Source organism: Bombina bombina, chromosome 4 (assembly GCF_027579735.1).
Source record: "Bombina bombina isolate aBomBom1 chromosome 4, aBomBom1.pri, whole genome shotgun sequence".
Lineage (NCBI taxonomy): Eukaryota > Metazoa > Chordata > Amphibia > Anura > Bombinatoridae > Bombina > Bombina bombina.
Window position 1 is genome coordinate 601,064,633 of NC_069502.1, and position 23,601 is coordinate 601,088,233.

The window sequence follows — 23,601 nt, forward strand, 5'->3', positions numbered from 1 at the left end:
CCCCCAGATTTTATAAAATGTATTTATTTTGTTGTGCTCTTCGGCCTCCTTTTAGCAATGATACCATAGCCGTCATCTGCACTTTACACAGCAACTCGAACCTTGGCAACCAGGCCTTCAGTTCCTTCCACTCCCCAACCAGCCCCCACTGCGCAGTGATGTGTGATCCTGAATTCTGCTCCAGTACATGCACAGGGGTTGTAGCAGTAGGAAGGGCATATGCAGTCTCACAGCTATCACATCAGGGATGAACAAAGCAGCAGTCTGTTCCTTGCCACTATGCTCTCTAGTTTTACAAGGTTATGCCCCTAACTACATTTATTCAAACTTCTTAATAGGCTACCATGCCTTTAGACAGCAGAGACAACCTCTTTCAGTGTGATAAGGCTGCACCCCTTCTCCTCTAAGATCAGGTTACCTGGGGTTAAGAGAAATAAGAACAGGAGATATACATTTCCTTGTGTGTGTATGTGTGCATGTTTATGTATTAATGTACATATGTAGAATGTGGTTCCTGTATGTATGTAAGTGTGTATGTATTTAAGTGTGTGCATGTATGTGAGTGTATCTATATATCTATATATGTATAGAATTGGGTTTTATGTCCAATTAGTTAAAGGGATACTAAATCCCCCCCAAAAAATGTATGATTCGGATACAGCATGCAATTTTAAGCAACTTTGTAATTTACTACTATTATCATTTTTTCTTTGTTCTTTTGGTATCTTTATTTGAAAAAGCAGGAATGTAAGCTTAGGAGCCAGCCCATTTTTCGTTCAGCACCCTGAATAGTGCTTGCTGATTGGTGGCTACATTTGCATGCTCTATCCGAATCATGAAATAACAAATTTGGGTTTAGTATCCCTTTAAACATCTACTAGGGAATTAATTTTGAGATAAACATACTTTTAACAAAAGTCACATGGTCAAGCACATCACATAGAAAAGCAGTACATGATATATGCACTCACAATTGCAATGCACCCCACGTGTGGTGCTTAATAGGCAGGCTGGATCCTCACAGTCACTGAGCAGTGAACAAGTCTGTTGGTTTCACACAAAATGCATATGCGTTGAGCTTGCAGTACCTACTCTCAGGTTGTGTTTATTTTTATCAGTTGCCTGGTTTTACTTTGCTACCCCAGAGGCAGAACTTTTCTCCACTTTCTGCGATGAGATTTCTTTTTTATTTAAAGATTTTCTGCAGTAAAAATGTAGGTAAAAATTGCTTACAAGAATGCTTATGTTTAGGAGTCACCGCTTTTACCGACTGGAAAAGGCGAGGGGTTGAAAAAATCCCTGAGAGCCAGTCATCAATCAATGTGCTGCCACTTTATAGAGCTGCTCGTGTTTGACTTCTCTTCTAACAGTGCTTCTCTCAGGCTGCACTGTGTTGAGGAAAACTTACACAGTGCAGCCAGAGCACAACACTATTTGAATAGCCTAAAGTGGAGCAGCGCTGCAAAGTGAATGTTTTAAGAAGTCCTGCATGTGTCCCGTTCTTTCTGCAGACATGCTGCATTTTCTGCAATGACATATCGGATCACAGCATGTTCTGCCTTGGGGTTTACTACAAATAAACGTTTTGATACTTTTCAAGAGCTTTGTCTACGATTAACTTTTATTGAAGCTGCAGTTGATGCTTCAGACAGAGGCATGGTTATCTGGTACCTTGCTTCTTCACGCAACAGGTAGATACCATGCTAACGCTGAAGAGATGCAAGCATGTCTTAAAATCTGTTTAAATATGCATGCTCTATCTGAATCTGAAAGTTTAATTTATTTACATTTTACTGTCCCTTTAAACAGTTCTATTCAAGCAATAGTGCAATAATAACAACATGTTGTAACACATTATATTGCATTTTATTTTTGTGCTTTATATACTTTTATTTATTTTAGTGATACAATACACACCTTTACATTTATCTTTATGAACCTGCTATTAAGCAGCAGCTTATATATTTTACTAACAAGATATTAACAGCACCCATATCAAACAATATCATTTTTAAAACGTACAATTACATTTAAAGATAAGGATAATAGTCTGCCATATACATTAACATTGCTTCTTCTCTTGGAATGGATGTGAAAGTCTTTTAAATCATTTCATTATCTATATTCTGATGCCTCTGCTATTTATAGACATTCTGCACTGCCATCTGTGTTTTCACAGCATAATTTTTAGATTTCACAGACAAGTTATGTGATCTAAAATTGGAGCAGGTTCTAATAAATCTTCAACAGCCTCAAAATCAGAGAGACCGGGGTGCTGTCAAGGCCCACACAAACACACAGGTGCTTCTGTGTATTCATACAAAACTACCTCTATGCTTAGGTAGAGATTTACTGGCAAGTGATAAGTAATTACTGCAGGATTTTATGTTGGTTTCTTTACTCTAACCTGATTATATCTATGGTCAGATACTACAACCTTTACATGCAAAAAGCCCCAATTAACTAAAAGATGCATATCACTGCAGCACATTAGAATCTATCAGAATAAAGATATTTTTCAGTGTAATCAAAATTCATACTTTTTTTTTCTTTCACAATGTATCTGAATTAACGTCAATGGCAGATCCAGTTAAAGGGACACTCAAGTCAAAATAAACTTTTATGATTCAGAAAGAGCATGCAGTTTTAAGACACTTTCCAATTTACTTCCATGATCAAATTGTGCACAGTCTTTTTATATTCACAATTTCTGGGGAACAAGATCCTACTGAGCATGTGCACAAGCTCACACAGTGCACGTATACTAATCTGTAATTTGCTGATGTCTGTCACATTATGCAGGGGGCCGGAAAATGGGAGGGGGGGGGAATAAATGGGGGGGGGAAATCTACTGCTTATTTGAAATTCAGAGTAGGTGTTAAATCATTGTCTTTTTATTATGCACATGTGAATTATGAAATTCTACTGCATTGAGTGGTCCATTAAGCATAATTTGTAATGACAGATTAAAAATAAATTATATCTATATATAGATAATTCCACGTGCAATGCACTCAATATCTTTAAGATTTTACAGCTGACTGGGAGCTCAATCACAAAAACTACAAAATAGATAACATTTGCCTAGATTACAAGTTTTGAGCGATATAAAATTAACGAACGCAACAAAAGCGGCGTTATTTAATCCCCTATAGCGCTGCCATTACAAGTTTAAAAAAAAAACTGCTTGTGCGGGCGATATGGTGCTTTTAAGCTCCATACCGCACCAAAAACAAGCGCTGTTTTGACGTGCTTGTGCACGCTTTCCCCATAGACATCAAAGGGGAGAGCGGGTCAGAAAAAAAGTCTAACACCTGCGATCGCGGAAAGAAAAGCTCCGTAACGCAGCCTTATTGATGTCTATGGGGAAAAAGAAAATACAGTTTAAACCTAACATCCTAACATAAATCCTACGTCTAAACACCCCTAATCTGCTACCCCCGACACCTACCTACAGTTATTAACCCCTAATCTGCCACTCCCAATATAGTCGCCACTATACTAAAGTTATTAACCCCTATTCCGCCGCACCCCAAAAACGCTGCCATTATATTAAAGTTATTAACCTCTATTGCGCCGCTCCCCGACATCGCCGCAACTAAAGTAATTTACCCCTAAACCTCTGGCCTCCTACATCACTACCACTAAATAAACAAATTAACCCCTAAACCGCCAGCCCCCCAAATAGCAACAACCTAAATTAAACTATTAACCCCTAAACCTAACCTTGTAAATTAAATTTACAATTATTAACTAAATAATACCTACTAAATAGATACTTACCTGTAAAATAAGTTATATTGTAGCTAGCTTAGGTTTTATTTATTTTCACAGGTAAGATTGTATTTATTTTAACTAGGTAGACTAGTTAGGAAATAGTTATAAACTATTTAATAACTACCTAGTTAAAATAAATACAAAATTACCTGTCAAATAAAACCTAAGCTGCCTTACACTAAAACTTAAAATTACAAAAAATAAAAAAAAATACCATTACAAAAAAAAAAAAAAATTATCCAAAAAAATTTAAATTATTAGTATTCCACTACCCTTTAAAAAAAAAACCCACCCCAAAATAAAAAAAAGCCTAATCTATAATGAACTACTAAGGGCCCTTAAAAGGGCCTTTTGTAGGGCATTGCCCTAAGTTAACCCCGCTCTTTTGCAACAACAAAAAAACACCCCCTAACAGTATACAACCCCCCACCCCCCCAAACTACCAAAGGCCCTTAAAAAGGGCCTTTTGTAGGGCATTGCCCTAGGTTAAACAGCTCTTTTGCTACAAACACCCCCTAAAAAAATACATTACACAAAATAACAAACAAATTATCAATAATAATAAAAAAATAATAATCCTATTCTAATACCCATTAAAAAAAAACACCCCAAAATAAAAAACCTAATCTAGAATAAACTACCAATGGCCCTTAAAAGGGCCTTTTGTAGGGCATTGCCCTAAAGAAATCAGCTCTGTTTATGAAAAAAAAATTACAAACACCCCCCCCCAAACCCACAAAATAAAAAAACTATCTAAAAAACATAATTTATGTAAGAACTTACCTGATAAATTAATTTCTTTCATATTAGCAAGAGTCCATGAGCTAGTGACGTATGGGATATACATTCCTACCAGGAGGGGCAAAGTTTCCCAAACCTCAAAATGCCTATAAATACACCCCTCACCACACCCACAAATCAGTTTAACGAATAGCCAAGAAGTGGGGTGATAAGAAAAAAGTGCGAAAACATAAAAAATAAGGAATTGGAATAATTGTGCTTTATACAAAAAAATCATAACCACCACAAAAAGGGTGGGCCTCATGGACTCTTGCTAATATGAAAGAAATGAATTTATCAGGTAAGTTCTTACATAAATTATGTTTTCTTTCATGTAATTAGCAAGAGTCCATGAGCTAGTGACGTATGGGATAATGAATACCCAAGATGTGGATCTTCCACGCAAGAGTCACTAGAGAGGGAGGGATAAAATAAAGACAGCCAATTCCGCTGAAAAATTAATCCACACCCAAAACAAAGTTTAAATCTTATAATGAAAAAAACTGAAATTATAAGCAGAAGAATCAAACTGAAACAGCTGCCTGAAGTACTTTTCTACCAAAAACTGTTTCAGAAGAAGAAAACACATCATAATGGTAGAATTTAGTAAAAGTATGCAAAGAAGACCAAGTTGCTGCTTTGCAAATCTAATCAACCGAAGCTTCATTCTTAAATGCCCAGGAAGTAGAGACTGACCTAGTCGAATGAGCTGTAATCCTTTGAGGCGGAGATCTACCCGACTCAACATAAGCATGATGAATCAAAGACTTTAACCAAGATGCCAAGGAAATGGCAGAAGCCTTCTGACCTATCCTAGAACCAGAAAAAATAACAAATAGACTAGAAGTCTTTCTGAAATCTTTAGTAGCTTCAACATAATATTTCAAAGCTCTAACTACATCCAAAGAATGCAACGATCTTTCCTTAGAATTCTTAGGATTAGGACACAATGAAGGAACCACAATTTCTCTACTAATGTTGTTAGAATTCACAACCTTAGGAAAAAAATTAAATGAAGTTCGCAACACCGCCTTATCCTGATGAAAAATCAGAAAAGGAGACTCACAAGAAAGAGCATATAATTCAGAAACTCTTCTAGCAGAAGAGATGGCCAAAAGTAACAAAACTTTCCAAGAAAGCAATTTAATATCCAGCGAATGCATAGGCTCAAACGGAGGAGCTTGAAGAGCCCCCAGAACCAAATTCAAACTCCAAGGAGGAGAAACTGACTTAATAACAGGTTTTATACGAACCAAAGCCTGTACAAAACAATGAATATCAGGAAGACTAGCAATCTTTCTGTGAAAGAGAACAGAAAGAGCAGAGATTTGTCCCTTCAAGGAACTTGCAGACAAACCTTTATCCAAACCATCCTGAAGAAACTGTAAAATTCTAGGAATTCTAAAAGAATGCCAAGAAAAATGATGAGAAGAACACCAAGAAATGTAAGTCTTCCAGACTCGATAATATATCTTTCTAGATACAGATTTACGAGCCTGTAACATAGTATTAATTACGGAGTCAGAGAAACCTCTATGACTGAGAATCAAGCGTTCAATCGCCATACCTTCAAATTTAAGGATTTGAGATCCTGATGGAAAAAAGGACCTTGCGATAGAAGGTCTGGTCTTAATGGAAGAGTCCACGGTTGTCAAGCAGCCATCCGGACAAGATCTGCATACCAAAACCTGTGAGGCCATACTGGAGCCACCAGCAGAACAAACGAACGCTCCTTTAGAATCTTGAAAATCACTCTTGGAAGAAGAACTAGAGGCGGAAAGATGATACTTCCAAGGAAGTGACAATGCATCCACTGCTTCCGCCTGAGGATCCCTGGATCTGGACAGATACCTGGGAAGCTTCTTGTTTAGATGAGAAGCCATCAGATCTATTTCTGGAAGTCCCCACATTTGAACAATCTGAAGAAATACCTCTGGGTGAAGAGACCATTCGCCCGGATGTAACGTTTGGCGACTGAGATAATCCGCATCCCAATTGTCTATACCTGGGATATGAACCGCAGAAATTAGACAGGAGCTGGATTCCGCCCATACCAGTATTCGAGATACTTCTTTCATAGCCAGAGGACTGTGAGTCCCTCCTTGATGATTGACATATGCCACAGTTGTGACATTGTCCGTCTGAAAACAAATGAACGACTCTCTCTTTAGAAGAGGCCACGACTGAAGAGCTATGAAAATTGCACGGAGTTCCAAAATGTTGATTGGTAATCTCGCCTCCTGAGAATCCCAAACCCCTTGTGCTGTCAGAGACCCCCAAACAGCTCCCCAACCTGTCAGACTTGCATCTGTTGAGATCACAGTCCAGGTCGGAAGAACAAAAGAAGCCCCCTGAACTAAACGATGGTGGTCTGTCCACCACGTCAGAGAGTGTCGTACAATCGGTTTTAAAGATATTAATTGAGATATCTTTGTATAATCCCTGCACCACTGGTTCAGCATACAGAGCTGAAGAGGTCGCATGTGAAAACGAGCAAAGGGGATTGCGTCCGATGCAGCAGTCATAAGACCTAGAATTTCCATGCATAAGGCTACCGAAGGGAATGATTGAGACTGAAGGTTTCGACAAGCTGAAACCAATTTCAGAAGTCTCTTGTCCGTCAGAGACAGAGTCATGGATACTGAATCTATCTGGAAACCTAAAAAGGTTACCCTTGTCTGAGGAATCAACGAACTCTTTGGTAAATTGATCCTCCAACCATGTTCTTGAAGAAACGATACAAGTCGATTCATATGAGATTCTGCTAAATGTGAAGACTGAGCAAGTACCAATATATCGTCCAAATAAGGAAATACCACAATACCCTGTTCTCTATTTACAGATAGAAAGGCACCGAGAACCTTTGTAAAAATCCTTGGAGCTGTTGCTAGGCCAAACGGCAGAGCCACAAACTGGTAATACTTGTCTAGGAAAGAGAATCTCAGAAACTGATAGTGATCTGGATGAATCGGAATATGCAGATATGCATCTTGTAAATCTATTGTGAACATATAATGCTCTTGCTGAACAAAAGGCAGAATAGTCCTTATAATTACCATTTTGAATGTTGGTATCCTTACATAACGATTCAATATTTTTAAATCCAGAACTGACCTGAAGGAATTCTCCTTCTTTGGTACAATGAAGAGATTTGAGTAAAACCCCAGCCCCTGTTCCAGAACTGGAACTGGCATAATTACTCCAGCCAACTCTAGATCTGAAACACATTTCAGAAATGCTTGAGCCTTCACTGAATTTATTGGGACACGGGAAAGAAAAAATCTTTTTGCAGGAGGCCTTATCTTGAAGCCTATTCTGTACCCTTGTGAAACAATGTTCTGGATCCAAAGATTGTGAATCGAATTGATCCAAATTTCTTTGAAAAATCGTAATCTGCCCCTACCAGCTGGGCTGGAATGAGGGCCGCACCTTCATGTGGACTCGGGAGCTGGCTTTGGCTTTCTAAAAGGCTTGGATTTATTCCAGACTGGAGATGGTTTCCAAACTGATACCGCTCCTGTAGGGGAAGGATCAAGCTTTTGTTCCTTATTGTGACGAAAGGAACGAAAACGATTAGCAGACCTAAATTTACCTTTAGATTTTTTATCCTGTGGTAAAAAAGTTCCTTTTCCCCCAGTAACAGTTGAAATAATAGAATCCAACTGTGAACCAAACAATTTATTACCCTGGAAAGAAAGGGAAAGCAAAGTTGACTTAGAAGACATATCAGCATTCCAAGTTTTAAGCCATAAAGCTCTTCTAGCTAAAATAGCTAAAGACATATACCTGACATCAACCCTAATGATATCAAAGATGGCATCACAAATAAAGTTATTAGCATGTTGAAGAAGATTAACAATGCTATGAGTATTATGATCTAGTACTTGTTGTGCTAAAGCCTCCAACCAGAAAGTTGAAGCTGCAGCAACATCCGCCAAAGATATAGCAGGCCTAAGAAGATTACCTGAACATAAGTAAGCTTTTCTTAGAAAGGATTCAATTTTCCTATCTAAAGGATCCTTAAAGGAAGTACTATCTGCCGTAGGAATAGTAGTACGTTTAGCAAGAGTAGAGATAGCCCCATCAACCTTAGGGATTTTGTCCCAAAACTCTAATCTGTCAGATGGCACAGGATATAATTGCTTAAACCGTTTAGAAGGAGTAAATGAATTACCCAAATTATTCCATTCCCTAGAAATTACTTCAGAAATAGCATCAGGGACGGGAAAAACCTCTGGAATAACTACAGGAGGTTTAAAAACCGTATTCAAACATTTAGATTTAGTATCAAGAGGACCAGATTCCTCTATTTCTAATGCAATTAAGACTTCTTTAAGCAAAGAACGAATAAATTCCATTATAAATAAATATGAAGATTTATCAGTATCAACCTCTGAAACAGAATCCTCTGAACCAGAGGAATCATTATCAGAATCAGAATGATGATGTTCATTTAAAAATTCATCTGAAAAATGAGAAGTTTTAAAAGACCTTTTACGTTTACTAGAAGGAGGAATAACAGACATAGCCTTCTTAATAGATTTAGAAACAAAATCTCTTATGTTAACAGGAACACCCTGAATATTAGATGTTGATGGAACAGCAACAGATAATGTAACATTACTAAAGGAAATATTATCTGCATTAACAAGTTTGTCATGACATTCATCACAAACAACAGCAAGAGGAACAGATACCACAAGTTTACAACAAATACACTTAACTTTGGTAGATCCAGCATCAGGCAGCAATTTTCCAGAAGTATCTTCTGATTCAGGGTCAATCTGAGACATCTTGCAATATGTAATAGAAAAAACAACATATAAAGCAAAATTGATCAAATTCCTTAAAAGACAGTTTCAGGAATGGGAAAAAATGCCAATGAACAAGCTTCTAGCAACCAGAAGCAAATAAACAATGAGACTTAAATAATGAGGAGACAATAATGACGCCCATATTTTTTAGCGCCAAAAAAGACGCCCACATTATTTGGCGCCTAAATGCTTTAAGCGCCAAAAATGACGCCACATCCGGTAACGCCGACATTTATGGCGCAAAAACTTCAAAAAACTGACGCAACTTCCGGTGACAAGTATGACGCCGGAAATGACAAAGAAAATTTTTGCGCCAAAAAAGTCTGCGCCAAGAATGACGCAATAAAATGAAGCATTTTCAGCCCCCGCGAGCCTAACAGCCCACAGGAGAAAAAGTCAAATTTTAAGGTAAGAAAAAATTAATTTATTCAAATGCATTTATCCCAAATAATGAAACTGACTGTCTGAAATAAGGAAATGTTGAACATCCTGAATCAAGGCAAATAAATGTTTAAACACATATATTTAGAACTTTATATAAAAGTGCCCAACCATAGCTTAGAGTGTCACAAAAATAAGACTTACTTACCCCAGGACACTCATCTACATGTAGTAGAAAGCCAAACCAGTACTGAAACGAGAATCAGTAGAGGTAATGGTATATAAGAGTATATCGTCAATCTGAAAAGGGAGGTAAGAGATGAATCTCTACGACCGATAACAGAGAACCTATGAAATAGACCCCGTAGAAGGAGATCATTGAATTCAAATAGGCAATACTCTCTTCACATCCCTCTGACATTCACTGCACACTGAGAGGAAAACCGGGCTCCAGCCTGCTGCGAAGCGCATATCAACGAAGAATCTAGCACAAACTTACTTCACCACCTCCAAGGGAGGCAAAGTTTGTAAAACTGATTTGTGGGTGTGGTGAGGGGTGTATTTATAGGCATTTTGAGGTTTGGGAAACTTTGCCCCTCCTGGTAGGAATGTATATCCCATACGTCACTAGCTCATGGACTCTTGCTAATTACATGAAAGAAAACCTAAGCTACCCATTGCCCTGAAAAGGGCATTTGGATAGACATTGCCCTTAAAATGGCATTTAGCTCTTTTACATGCCCAAACCCTAAACTAAAATAAAAACCCACTCAAAAAAACCTTAAAAAAACCTAACACTAACCCCCAACGATCCACTTCCAGTTTTTGAAGTCCCCCTTGAACGATCTTCATCCCTGCAGAGAGGTCCTCATCCAGGCGGTGAGAAGTCTTCATCCAGGCGGCCTCTTCAATCTTAATCCCGGCGGCGAAGTCCTCATCCAAGCGGCGAGAAATCTTCATCCAGGCAGCCTCTTCAATCTTCATCCAGGCGGCATCTTCATCCAGGCGGCATCTTCTATCTTGATCCCAGCGGCGCAGAGCAGGTCCATCCTGAAGACATCCGGCGTGGAACAACCTCTTCATACGGTCGCCGCCGTAAACTGAATCTTCAATGCAAGGTACGCGATCCAAGATGGCGTCCCTTGCATTCCTATTGGCTGAAAGATTTTAATCAGCCAATAAAAATTAGAGCTGCTAAAATCCTATTGGCTGATTGAAGAGGCCGCCTGGATGAAGACTTCTCTGCAGGGATGAAGATCGTTCAAGCAGGACTTCAAAAACTGTAAGTGGATCTTCGGGGGATAGTTTTCTCCAACATTGGTGTGTCCGGTCCACGGCGTCATCCTTACTTGTGGGATATTCTCTTCCCCAACAGGAAATGGCAAAGAGTCCCAGCAAAGCTGGCCACATAGTCCCTCCTAGGCTCCGCCCACCCCAGTCATTCTCTTTGCCGTTGCACAGGCAACATCTCCACGGAGATGGTTAAGAGTTTTTTGGTGTTTAAATGTAGTTTTTATTCTTCTATCAAGTGTTTGTTATTTTAAAATAGAGCTGGTATGTACTATTTACTCTGAAACAGAAAAGGATGAAGATTTCTGTTTGTGAGAGGAAGATGATTTTAGCAGACAGTAACTAAAATCGATTGCTGTTTCCACATAGGACTGTTGAGATGAAGTAACTTCAGTTGGGGGAAACAGTTAGCAGACTTTTCTGCTTAAGGTATGACTAGCCATATTTCTAACAAGACCATGTAATGCTGGAAGGCTGTCATTCCCCCTCATGGGGACCGGTAAGCCATTTTCTTAGTCAAACAAACAGAATAAAGGGCTTATTATGGGCTAAAAAACTGGTAGACATTTTTATGGGCTAAATCGATTGCTTTATTTGGGCATATTATTCAGATTTAGGCTGACAATTTGCATTTATAATCTTGGGGAACGTTTATATAACGGCAGGCACTGTGTTAGACACCTTTTCCAGTCAGGGGGCCTTTCTAGTTATAGACTGAGCCTCATTTTCGCGCCATTACTGCGCAGTTGTTTTTTGAGAGCAGGGCATGCAGATGCATGTGTGAGGATCTAAAAATTACTGGAAAAGCTTCTAGAAGGCGTCAATTGGTATCGTATTCCCCTCTGGGCTTGGTTGGGTCTCAAAGACTATAGCTGGGACTGTATAGGGGTTAAATTTAAAAACGGCTCCGGTTCCGTTATTTTAAGGGTTAAAGCTCTGAAATTTGGTGTGCAATACTTTTAAGACACTGTGGTGAAATTTTGGTAATTTTTGAACAATTCCTTCATACTTTTTCACATATTCAGTAATAAAGTGTTTTCTGTTTAAAATTTAAAGAGACAGTAACGGTTTTGTTTTTTGTGCTTTGTTGACAAGTTTAAGCCTGTTTAACATGTCTGTACCTTCAGATAAGCTATGTTCTATATGTATGAAAGCCAATGTGTCTCCCCATTTAAATTTATGTGATAATTGTGCCATAGCGTCCAAACAAAGTAAGGACAGTACTGCCACAGATAATGAAATTGCCCAAGATGATTCCTCAGATGAGGGGAGTAAACATGATACTACATCATCTCCTACTGTGTCTACACCAGTTTTGCCCACGCAGGAGGCCCCTAGTAAATCTAGTGCGCCAATGCTTATTACCATGCAACAATTAACGGCTGTAATGGATAGCTCCATAGCAAATATTTTATCCAAAATGCCTACTTATCAGAGAAAGCGCGATTGCTCTGTTTTAAACACTGAAGAGCAAAAGGGCGCTGATGATAACTGTTCTGTCATACCCTCACACCAATCTGAAGGGGCCATGAGGGAGGTTTTGTCAGATGGAGAAATCTCAGATTCAGGAAAAATTTCTCATCAAGCTGAACCTGATGTTGTGACATTTAAATTTAAATTAGAACATCTCCGCGCACTGCTTAAGGAGGTGTTATCTACTCTGGATGATTGTGACAACTTGGTCATTCCAGAGAAATTATGCAAGATGGACAAGTTCCTAGAGGTTCCGGTGCACCCCGACGCTTTTCCTATACCCAAGCGGGTGGCGGACATAGTAAATAAGGAGTGGGAAAAGCCCGGCATACCTTTTGTTCCCCCCCCCCTATATTTAAGAAATTATTTCCTATGGTCGACCCCAGAAAGGACTAAGGTCGAGGGGGCAGTTTCTACTCTAAACAAACGCACTACTATTCCTATCGAAGATAGTTGTGCTTTCAAAGATCCTATGGATAAAAAATTGGAGGGTTTGCTTAAAAAGATTTTTGTACAGCAAGGTTACCTTCTACAACCAATTTCGTGCATTGTTCCTGTCACTACAGCAGCGTGGTTCTGGTTCGAGGAACTAGAAAAGTCGCTCAGTAGAGAGACTCCATATGAGGAGGTTATGGACAGAGTTCACGCACTTAAATTGGCTCTTTTATTTTAGATGCCGCTTTGCAATTAGCTAGATTAGAGGCGAAAAATTCAGGGTTTGCTATCGTGGCGCGCAGAGCGCTTTGGCTAAAGTCTTGGTCAGCGGATGTGTCATCCAAGACAAAATTGCTTAACATCCCTTTCAAAGGTAAAACTTTATTTGGACCAGAATTGAAAGAGATTATTTCAGACATCACTGGGGGAAAGGGCCACGCCCTTCCACAGGATAGGTCTTTTAAGGCTAAAAATAAGTCTAATTTTCGTCCCTTTCGCAATTTCAGGAACGGACCGGCCTCTAAGTCTGCATCCTCTAAGCAAGAGGGTAATGCCTCACAACCCAAACCAGCCTGGAAACCGATGCAAGGCTGGAACAAGGGTAAGCAGGCCAAGAAGCCCGCCACTGCTAACAAAACAGCATGAAGGAGTAGCCCCCGATCCGGGACCGGATCTAGTGGGGGGCAGACTCTCTCTCTTTGCTCAGGCTTGGGCAAGAGATGTTCAGGATCCTTGGGCGCTAGAAATAGTTTCTCAAGGTTATCTCCTGGAATTCAAGGAACTACCCCCAAGGGGAAGGTTCCACATGTCTCACTTATCCTCAAACCAAATAAAGAGACAGGCGTTCTTACATTGTGTAGAAGACCTGTTAAAGATTGGAGTGATACACCCAGTTCCGACTAAGGAACAAGGAATGGGATTTTATTCCAATCTGTTCGTAGTTCCCAAAAAAGAGGGAACTTTCAGACCAATTTTGGATTTGAAGATCCTAAACAAATTTCTCAGGGTACCATCGTTCAAGATGGAAACCATTCGAACGATTCTACCCACTATCCAGGAAAGTCAAATTATGACTACTGTGGATCTAAAGGATGCGTACCTACATATTCCTATCCACAAAGAACATCATCAGTTCCTAAGGTTCGCTTTTCTGGAGAAGCATTACCAGTTTGTGGCCCTCCCATTTGGGTTAGCCACTGCTCCAAGGATTTTCACAAAAGTGCTAGGGTCCCTTCTAGCGGTTCTAAGACCGAGGGGCATTGCAGTAGTACCTTACTTGGACGACATTCTAATACAAGCGTCGTCCCTGTCAAAAGCAAAGGCTCATACGGACATCGTTCTAGCCTTTCTCAGATCTCACGGATGGAAGGTGAACATAGAAAAAAGTTCTCTGTCTCCGTCGACAAGAGTTCCCTTCTTGGGAACAATAATAGATTCCTTAGAAATGAGGATTTTTCTGACAGAGGTCAGAAAATCAAAACTTCTAAGCTCTTGTCAAGTGCTTCATTCTGTTCTTCGTCCTTCCATAGCGCAGTGCATGGAAGTAGTAGGATTGATGGTTGCAACAATGGACATAGTTCCTTTTGCACGAATTCATCTAAGACCATTACAACTGTGCATGCTCAAACAGTGGAATGGGGATTATACAGACTTGTCTCCAATGATTCAAGTAGATCAAAAGACCAGAGATTCACTCCGTTGGTGGCTGACCCTGGACCATCTGTCCCAGGGAATGAGCTTCCGCAGACCAGAGTGGGTCATTGTCACGACCGACGCCAGTCTAGTGGGCTGGGGCGCGGTCTGGGAATCCCTGAAAGCTCAGGGTCTATGGTCTCGGGAAGAGTCTCTTCTCCCGATAAACATTCTGGAACTGAGAGCGATATTCAATGCTCTCAGAGCTTGGCTTCAACTAGCAAAGGCCAAATTCATAAGGTTCCAATCAGACAACATGACGACCGTTGCATATATCAATCATCAGGGGGGAACGAGGAGTTCCCTGGCGATGAAAGAAGTGACCAAAATAATTCAATGGGCGGAGGATCACTCCTGCCACTTGTCTGCGATCCACATCCCAGGAGTGGAAAACTGGGAGGCGGATTTTCTGAGTCGTCAGACATTCCATCCGGGGGAGTGGGAACTCCATCCGGAGATCTTTGCCCAAATAACTCAATTATGGGGCATTCCAGACATGGATCTGATGGCGTCTCGTCAGAACTTCAAGGTTCCTTGCTACGGGTCCAGATCCAGGGATCCCAAGGCGACTCTAGTAGATGCACTAGTAGCACCTTGGACCTTCAACCTAGCTTATGTATTTCCGCCGTTTCCTCTCATTCCAAGGCTGGTAGCCAGGATCAATCAGGAGAGGGCCTCGGTGATCTTGATAGCTCCTGCGTGGCCACGCAGGACTTGGTATGCAGACCTGGTGAATATGTCATCGGCTCCACCATGGAAGCTACCTTTGAGACAGGACCTTCTTGTTCAGGGTCCATTCGAACATCCAAATCTGGTCTCCCTCCAGCTGACGGCTTGGAGATTGAACGCTTGATTCTATCGAAGCGTGGGTTTTCAGATTCTGTAATAGATACTCTGGTTCAGGCCAGAAAACCTGTAACTAGAAAAATTTACCATAAAATATGGAAAAAATATCTGTTGGTGTGAATCCAAAGGATTCCCATGGAATAAGATAAAAATTCCTAAGATTCTCTCCTTTCTACAAGAAGGTTTGGAGAAAGGATTATCTGCCAGTTCTCTAAAGGGACAGATCTCTGCTTTATCTGTCTTACTACACAAAAGACTGGCAGCTGTGCCAGATGTTCAAGCATTTGTTCAGGCTCTGGTTAGGATCAAGCCTGTTTACAGACCTTTGACTCCTCCCTGGAGTCTAAATCTAGTTCTTTCAGTTCTTCAAGGGGTTCCGTTTGAACCTTTACATTCCATAGATATCAAGTTACTATCTTGGAAAGTTTTGTTTTTGGTTGCAATTTCTTCTGCTAGAAGAGTTTCAGAGTTATCTGCTCTGCAGTGTTCTCCGCCCTATCTGGTGTTCCATGCAGATAAGGTGGTTTTGCGTACTAAGCCTGGTTTTCTTCCTAAAGTTGTTTCTAACAAAAATATTAACCAGGAGATAGTTGTACCTTCTTTGTGTCCGAATCCAGTTTCAAAGAAGGAACGTTTGTTACACAATTTGGACGTAGTCCGTGCTCTAAAATTCTATTTAGAGGCTACAAAGATTTCAGACAAACATCTTCCTTGTTTGTTGTTTATTCTGGTAAAAGGAGAGGTCAAAAAGCGACTTCTACCTCTCTTTCCTTTTGGCTTAAAAGCATCATCCGATTGGCTTATGAGACTGCCGGACGGCAGCCTCCTGAAAGAATCACAGCTCACTCCACTAGGGCTGTGGCTTCCACATGGGCCTTCAAGAACGAGGCTTCTGTTGACCAGATTTGTAAGGCAGCGACTTGGTCTTCACTGCACACTTTTGCCAAATTTTACAAATTTGATACTTTTGCTTCTTCGGAGGCTATTTTTGGGAGAAAGGTTTTGCAAGCTGTGGTGCCTTCCGTTTAGGTAACCTGATTTGCTCCTTCCCTTCATCCGTGTCCTAAAGCTTTGGTATTGGTTCCCACAAGTAAGGATGACGCCGTGGACTGGACACACCAATGTTGGAGAAAACAGAATTTATGCTTACCTGATAAATTACTTTCTCCAACGGTGTGTCCGGTCCACGGCCCGCCCTGGTTTTTTAATCAGGTCTGATGAATTATTTTCTCTAACTACAGTCACCACGGTACCATATGGTTTCTCCTATATATATTTCCTCCTGTCCGTCGGTCGAATGACTGGGGGCGGAGCCTAGGAGGGACTATATGGCCAGCTTTGTGGGACTCTTTGCCATTTCCTGTTGGGGAAGAGAATATCCCACAAGTAAGGATGACGCCGTGGACCGGACACACCGTTGGAGAAAGTAATTTATCAGGTAAGCATAAATTCTGTTTTTTTAACGTTTTTTTGGGTGTGTTTTTATTTTGGCCATGTAAAAGAGCTAAATGCCCTTTTAAGGGCAATGCCCATCCAAATGCCTTTTTCAGGGCAATATGTAGCTTAGGTTTTTGTTAGAGTTAGGTTTTTTTATTTTGGGCGGTTGGTTGGGTGGTGGGTTTTACTGTTGGTGGGGGTCTTTGTATTTTTTTATAGGTAAAAGAGCTGTTTAACTTAGGGCAATGCCCTACAAATGTCCCTTTTAAGGGTAGTTTATTGTAGGCTAGGGGGAGTTTTATTTTGGATGGGCTTTTTATTTTGATAGGGCTATTAGATTAGGTGTAATTCTTTTTTAATTTTGATAATTTTGTTTGTTATTTTTCGTACTTTAGTGTTTGTTATTTTTTTTGTTATTTAGTCTTTTTAATTTTTTGTAATTATATAGTTTGTTATTTTTAGAGTAGTGTTAGGATGTTTTAATGTGTAGTTTAGTTTAATTTAATTGGTAGTTAGTTTAATTTTAGTTTAATAATTATATTAGTTTAATTGTTAGTTTAAACTTAGTTTTTTTAATTTGGCAGGTAAATTTTAATTTAAGATAGAGAAATTGTAATTTTAATCTAAAGTTAGGGTTATGGTTAGGTTTAGGGGTTACTAGTTTAATTTAGTTTATTGCAATGTGGGGGCTTTCAGTTAAGGGATTAATAGTTTAATTTAGTATATTTCGTTGTGGGGTTTGCAGTTTAGGGGTTAATAGGTTTATTATAGTGGCGGCGGTGTAGGTCTTAATAACTTTAGTATAGTGGGGGTGATGTGGTAGGGCGGTGGTTTAGGGGTTAATAAGTTTATTATAGTGGTGCCGATGTCGGGGAGCGGCGGAATAGGGGTTAATAAAAATGATTTAGTGGCGACAAAGTCGGGAGCGGCAGATTAGGGGTTAATAAGTTTAATATAGTATTTGCGATGCGGGAGGGCCTCGGTTTAGGGGTTAATAGGTAGTTTATAGGTGTTTAGTGTACTTTGTAAAACTTTAGTTATGAGTTTTATGTTACAGATTTGTAGCGTAAAACTCATAACTACTGACTTTAGATGGCGTTACGGATCTTGTCATTTTAGGCTGTAACGCCGTTTTTTTAGCCAGAACGCAAAACTCGTAATACCATCGCTATGGGAATCCCATGAAAAAAATTTAATTTTTACGAGTGCGGTACTGACGTTGCGTTACGGGCTAAAAGGCTTGCGGTACAGCTATACCGACAAGACTTGTAATGGCTGCGGTGCTGTTTTAACGCTGAAAATACCACAGACTTGTAATCTAGCTGATTGGCTTTAAGCTTTATTTAAGGGACAATAAAGTTGAAATTACATTTTCATGATTAAGATAGAGCACACAATTTTTAAACAGCTTTCCAATGTACTTCCATTATGACATTTGCTTTGTTGAAAAGCATACCTAGGTAGGTTCAGGAGGAACAATACACCATTGAAAGCTAGCTGCTCTTTGGTGGCTGCACATATATGCCTCATATTATTGGCTCACCAGATGTGCATAGTTAGCTCCCAGTAGTGCATTGTTGCTCCTTCAACAAAATATTCCAAGAGAATAAAGCAAATTGATAACAGAAGAAAGTTGGAAAGCTGTTTAAAATTGTATGTTCTATCTGAATCATGAAAAAAAAATGTTGGGGTTCATGTTCCTTTAAAGAACAAAGCATTAAAAAGGTGGTCTACACCTTGGCCCTCATAGGGGCCTTTATCAAGTCGTGTTTGTTTGTAGATAAACAGGACTTGATAAATTCCCCAAGTTATAATTGTCATAGATAATACTGATATTTTATTGAGGAGGTGGAAATTAGAATATATATTATGTTTTGTTTCAGTGATAGCCTATGTAATAAAAACAAAAAACCTATGGAAAAGTTACATTTTTTAACTAAGGTAAATCTAGGAAAATAGCAATTTTGCCCAAATTGTATCCATCTTGGCCACTCCTAAACTACAAACAAAATGTTCTTATTCCTTGTATTGCGCTGACAAATTGTCAAGACAAAAAAAAATTGCCTGAGGAAAAAAATGTACCAGTACTTAAAGTAAAGATGCTGAAAAAGCAATTTAGCAAGTTTCATGCTTTATTTTAAACATCTAACTATTTCAGAGGTGTGAAATTGATGTAGCTTACCTGTGCTTTTATAATATGCATAAAACGGGACATCAGTTCTGGACATTCCAAAAGAAAATGAAAGTGATCGAAAATTATTTTAGGGTTCCTAGATGTGAAGAAAATAATAAATTAAGTTGTCAGTTCCTAATGTGAGAGGAATGTTCCTAATGCCAAAGAAACAGGACAATAATAATAAGGTAGGATTCTTATATTCACTTCTTTTCTCCTGATGTAAGGCTGTAATCTAAAACACTTTAAAAAGCAATGTTGGCTTCAATATCACAAGGACTATTTCTAGTGTTTAGAATTACAAACACTTGAGGAAAATATGTTTAGATATAAAAGGGAGCCACTGTAAGTGTCAAACAGAATATGAAATGCAGCAATTTCATGTGAAATATAAGGCAAAATAAAACTATTGTACTTGAATATAAAAGGAGGGAAACCGTTGTACATCAGCTGCTAATGTGTCTTGAGAAATTTCTTCTTTTGCAATAATGACATTTACACATAAGCAAAAACAAATAAAATAAATCAAAATAAAGCCAATCCGTAAAATATACACAGACAGCTTGCTACAGTATTCATTATGCATACTAGACGTGCATTCGTTTTTGGATGAATGTTTTTTTTTTTTTAATGAACAAAAACCAACAAATCTATAAAACAAAAAATTTAGTTGATTTGTGTGTGAGGTTAAAACTAAAAGGCTAAAACGCTTCAATAGTTTAAATTTACATTAAAGGGACATTAAACAAACTAATACAAACTGTTTAATTGCATGAAGCAAAACAACTTTGCAATAGACTTTCATTATTTATTTTGTTCCCTTTTCCTGTAGTGCAATTCTGGATATTGTGAGTTTCTTAAATTCCTGTTAAAAGTGGAAGTGCAGACACAGCTGTATTCCACACAGTCATTGGTTGCACACTATAGTAAGCCATTTATAACTGTCTATAATTATCCTTAGCAGAAAAATAAATCTAAGTTACAAGATAATGCCCCCCTGCTTTATGGACATTAGAATGTAACCCTTATTTTTCAATATTTAAAAGACTAATGTAATTTTAAAAAATACATGCATATATTAATTTCAGGATTATTTTTGCTCTAAGTACATCATTCTATCAATGATGTATTTAGTGTTTAATGTCCCTTTAATAATGATTTAACTATGTACTTGTTAATTGATTGATTTCTGTGTCAGCCAATAGGTATGTAAGCTTCCCTTCTGGCTAGGACAGACCCCATTGATTTATTTATTTTTGCTGCTGCTGGCTTGTATTAGTAGCTAATAATTTATCTTTATTTAAATTTAAGCTGTTCTTCAGCTGCCTTGAAGATATTCCCTATAGAACATAGCAGACAAATGGATTTTTATTAACAACTTCCGGATGACTCCCTTATCGATTATAGGACGAAACAAAATAAATGTTTTTTGTGACAAACAATTAATCTGAAACAAATATTTTGTCTGTGCACATGTTTAACCCTTTAAGGACACAGCTTTCAGTTTGCTCAATTGTTTTATGACGGAAAAATTCCGTCATATGTCCTTAAGAGGTTAATGCATAATACATATATATAAAATTGTAGTTAAAGTTATACAATTAATCTCTGCTACTTTCTATTTCTTACACATATGCTCTTGTTTTTAGGGTGGCCTTATTGATTGGAATGCCACGGGAGCCTCATACCAATTCTATATCATATTTTCTGTTATTCAGAGGACAACCCAAAAGCACACATCAATTTTGTTTAATCAATCTTTTATAACATTCCCTCTTTGCCCAAATGTATTGGATATGTTCTGCACTTATGTTTTGAATGGAATAGAAATCAAGAAACTAGCTATAATTTCACCAAAGAGTAAAAATAATGGTAAGTTATCAAATTAAAATTACCTTGTCACAAAACATTTAAGAACTTCATCATGTTTGCAAACAAATTCAATAAAACGTGGTGAAGTCATTCTGTAAAAAAGAAAATATTTAAAAAGATAAACATTCATAAGACCGTTTTAGATTTTAGCAAAATAATGTTTAAAGTATTTTTAAAATGAAAATGAATAAAAAAAAAATCAAACCTTTACTGAACCGTTACTGAAACACATAGTAAAGATACCATTTTGAATCCAGTGCCTATATAATAGCTTGCTGATACTATTAATTTACATTCATCACCAATATCATTAACATTAGAGGAGGTTTAACTGAATCAATGTATATATAGTGAAAGATTAAACAGACCTCACTAGCCCATCTAGAGATAAAACTCAACCTGAGTAAGACATCAATTTCAAACAACATTAAATGAAAATTAAAAGTGATTTTGTACACATGCATCCAAAATTAATCACTGCATTCAAATATCTGCAAACAAAATAATGTTTTAAAAGGATATAAAACTGTAATTGCAGTTAGGAACAAACACAAATGAGATCTTGAACATATTAAACAATCACTGTGCAGCATATAGGATGCTCAGGGTTCTATGGAATTCACTAGAGCCTCACTAAAAGGAAAAAACAGGTTTTGGATTTTCCCACAATAGTATTTCCTAAAATGCAAAATATAATGAAGCACTAATCAACGATCTCAGCAAAAGCAGGAACCGGTCTGCTAGAAAGTAAATAACAAAACAATATCTAAAGATACCATAGCGGCAGGAGGTGGCCAAGCACGACAACAGCATACTAGTGGGTATAGCAGGTAGAGTGCAAAAAATGAAAATATAGGTGACTAAAATCATCTATTGCGCAAACTTAAATCTGGATCACAAGATAATTTCACTAAACAAGACCACGCAAAATATATCCTCCACATTACACATATCCTCTATATTACACATAGTAGTGCTCATGCGGTAGCAGCTGCAGTAGAAATACTTAGAGTGGGCGGTGCAGTTTTTATTGGCTGCACCACCTGTTTCTCAAAGAAGAAAAAAATGATCTTGCTAAGAGGCAGCACGTGGGTTATCAAAAACAAGCAAGAGAATGCACGCTTTTTACTTAAATAGTGTGTTTGCATGAATTTTCCGCTTTAGAAATAATGGAAATAATTTTTTGTGACCATGAGTTCAGTATCACAGAGAAAACAATACACAGAATCTTTATACATTTTTAAGTTTGAAATAACATTTATAATGAGGAGGAAACAACAAGCTGCAGACACCTACCCCTGAGGCATCTGACAAGAGCAGCACATGTAGAAGGCTTGAATAACAGCACTAAGTCGATTTGCTGTCATAGAGATAACATCCTGACCATCTGCAACAGCTTCCTGCTTCCCAGCAACATCATAGCTCTCAAAGTCCCCTGCGCCTGGTGAAACTGATAGAGGCTCCTGGCTTCCATTTGTTCCAATGTCTGATTGATGAGCGAGAGAAATATCTTGTTGATCCGGTGGCTTTTGCTTTTGCAGTATGCAGGCTATGTCTGTGGAGTCGCTCTTGCTTTTAGTCAGTTCAGTAGCTATAAGTGCCAGCCATTCATCTAAGGAATGCCATAGTAATTCAAGAGGCTGCACCAACAAAAGAAAAAAGAAGTTGTAATGCATTGATAGTGTGAATTTGAAACCCTTAAGATAGTTGATATAACAAAAATAATTTTCCATTATTTTACAAGCATACACTGAAAACATAGTCTTTTAAAAGTATGTTAATGCATAACATAACAAAATATTTAAAGAGCATGAAACAAAATATTTATTTCATGATTCAGATGCACGTTTAAACAACTTTTCAAATTACCTCGATTATCAAATTTGCTTCATTCCCTTGATATATTTTGTTAAAGAATAGGCTCAGAGGAAGCAATGCACTACTGGGAGCTAGCTGAACACAGCTGGTGAACCAATGACAAGAGACATATAGGTGCAGTCACCAATCACCAACTAGGTCCCAACAGTGCACTGCTGCTACTGAGCATGCCTAGGTATTCCTAGGTCCTTTCAACAAAAGAAAATAAGAGAAAAAACTAATTTTAAGTAAATAGGAAAGTTGTTGCATGCTGTGTATGAATCATATAGGTTTAATAATGTTGACTTTACCGTCCCTTTAAAAATAAATCATTTAATTGCGTATATATTTATCCATCATCATACAAATCATTTTCATCCAGTTAAGAATTGCCCAGGATAGGATTTAAAAGACAGCTTGCCTCCCTGTCACAAACTATATCATTTGATGTAAAGGGACACTAAAACCAGTTTTTTGCTTGCTTATTTGTTTGCTAAATCTAGCCACCAATAAGCAAGCACTATCTAGGGTGCTGAATCTAAAATGGGCTGACTCCTAAGCTTTAAATTCCTGCTTTTTAAATAAAGATAACAAGAGAACAAATAAAAATGAAAAGTAGGAGTAAATTGGAAAGTTGCTTAAAATTGCATGCTCTATCTGAATCATGAAATTAAAAATTTGGGTTTAGTATCCCTTTAACCCCTTAGTGACCAGACCATTTTTCAATGTTATTACCGTGTGGGACCAGGACTATTTTTACATTTCTGCGGTGTT

The 23,601-nt window shown here is 38.3% G+C and overlaps 1 protein-coding gene across 2 annotated transcripts in view; it reads right to left on the reverse strand.

Moving 5' to 3' along the window:
* The window catches only part of HACE1 (HECT domain and ankyrin repeat containing E3 ubiquitin protein ligase 1), a 338,264-nt gene that overhangs the window by 139,120 nt on the left and 175,543 nt on the right, over positions 1-23,601 (reverse strand). For both annotated transcript variants that reach the window (XM_053710580.1, XM_053710579.1), the window contains exons 12-14: positions 22,267-22,610; positions 20,994-21,062; positions 19,108-19,195 (exon numbers count right to left, since the gene is read on the reverse strand). In XM_053710580.1, the coding sequence (XP_053566555.1) occupies positions 19,108-19,195; positions 20,994-21,062; positions 22,267-22,610 (501 nt within the window). The remainder of the gene's footprint in view (positions 1-19,107; positions 19,196-20,993; positions 21,063-22,266; positions 22,611-23,601) is intronic.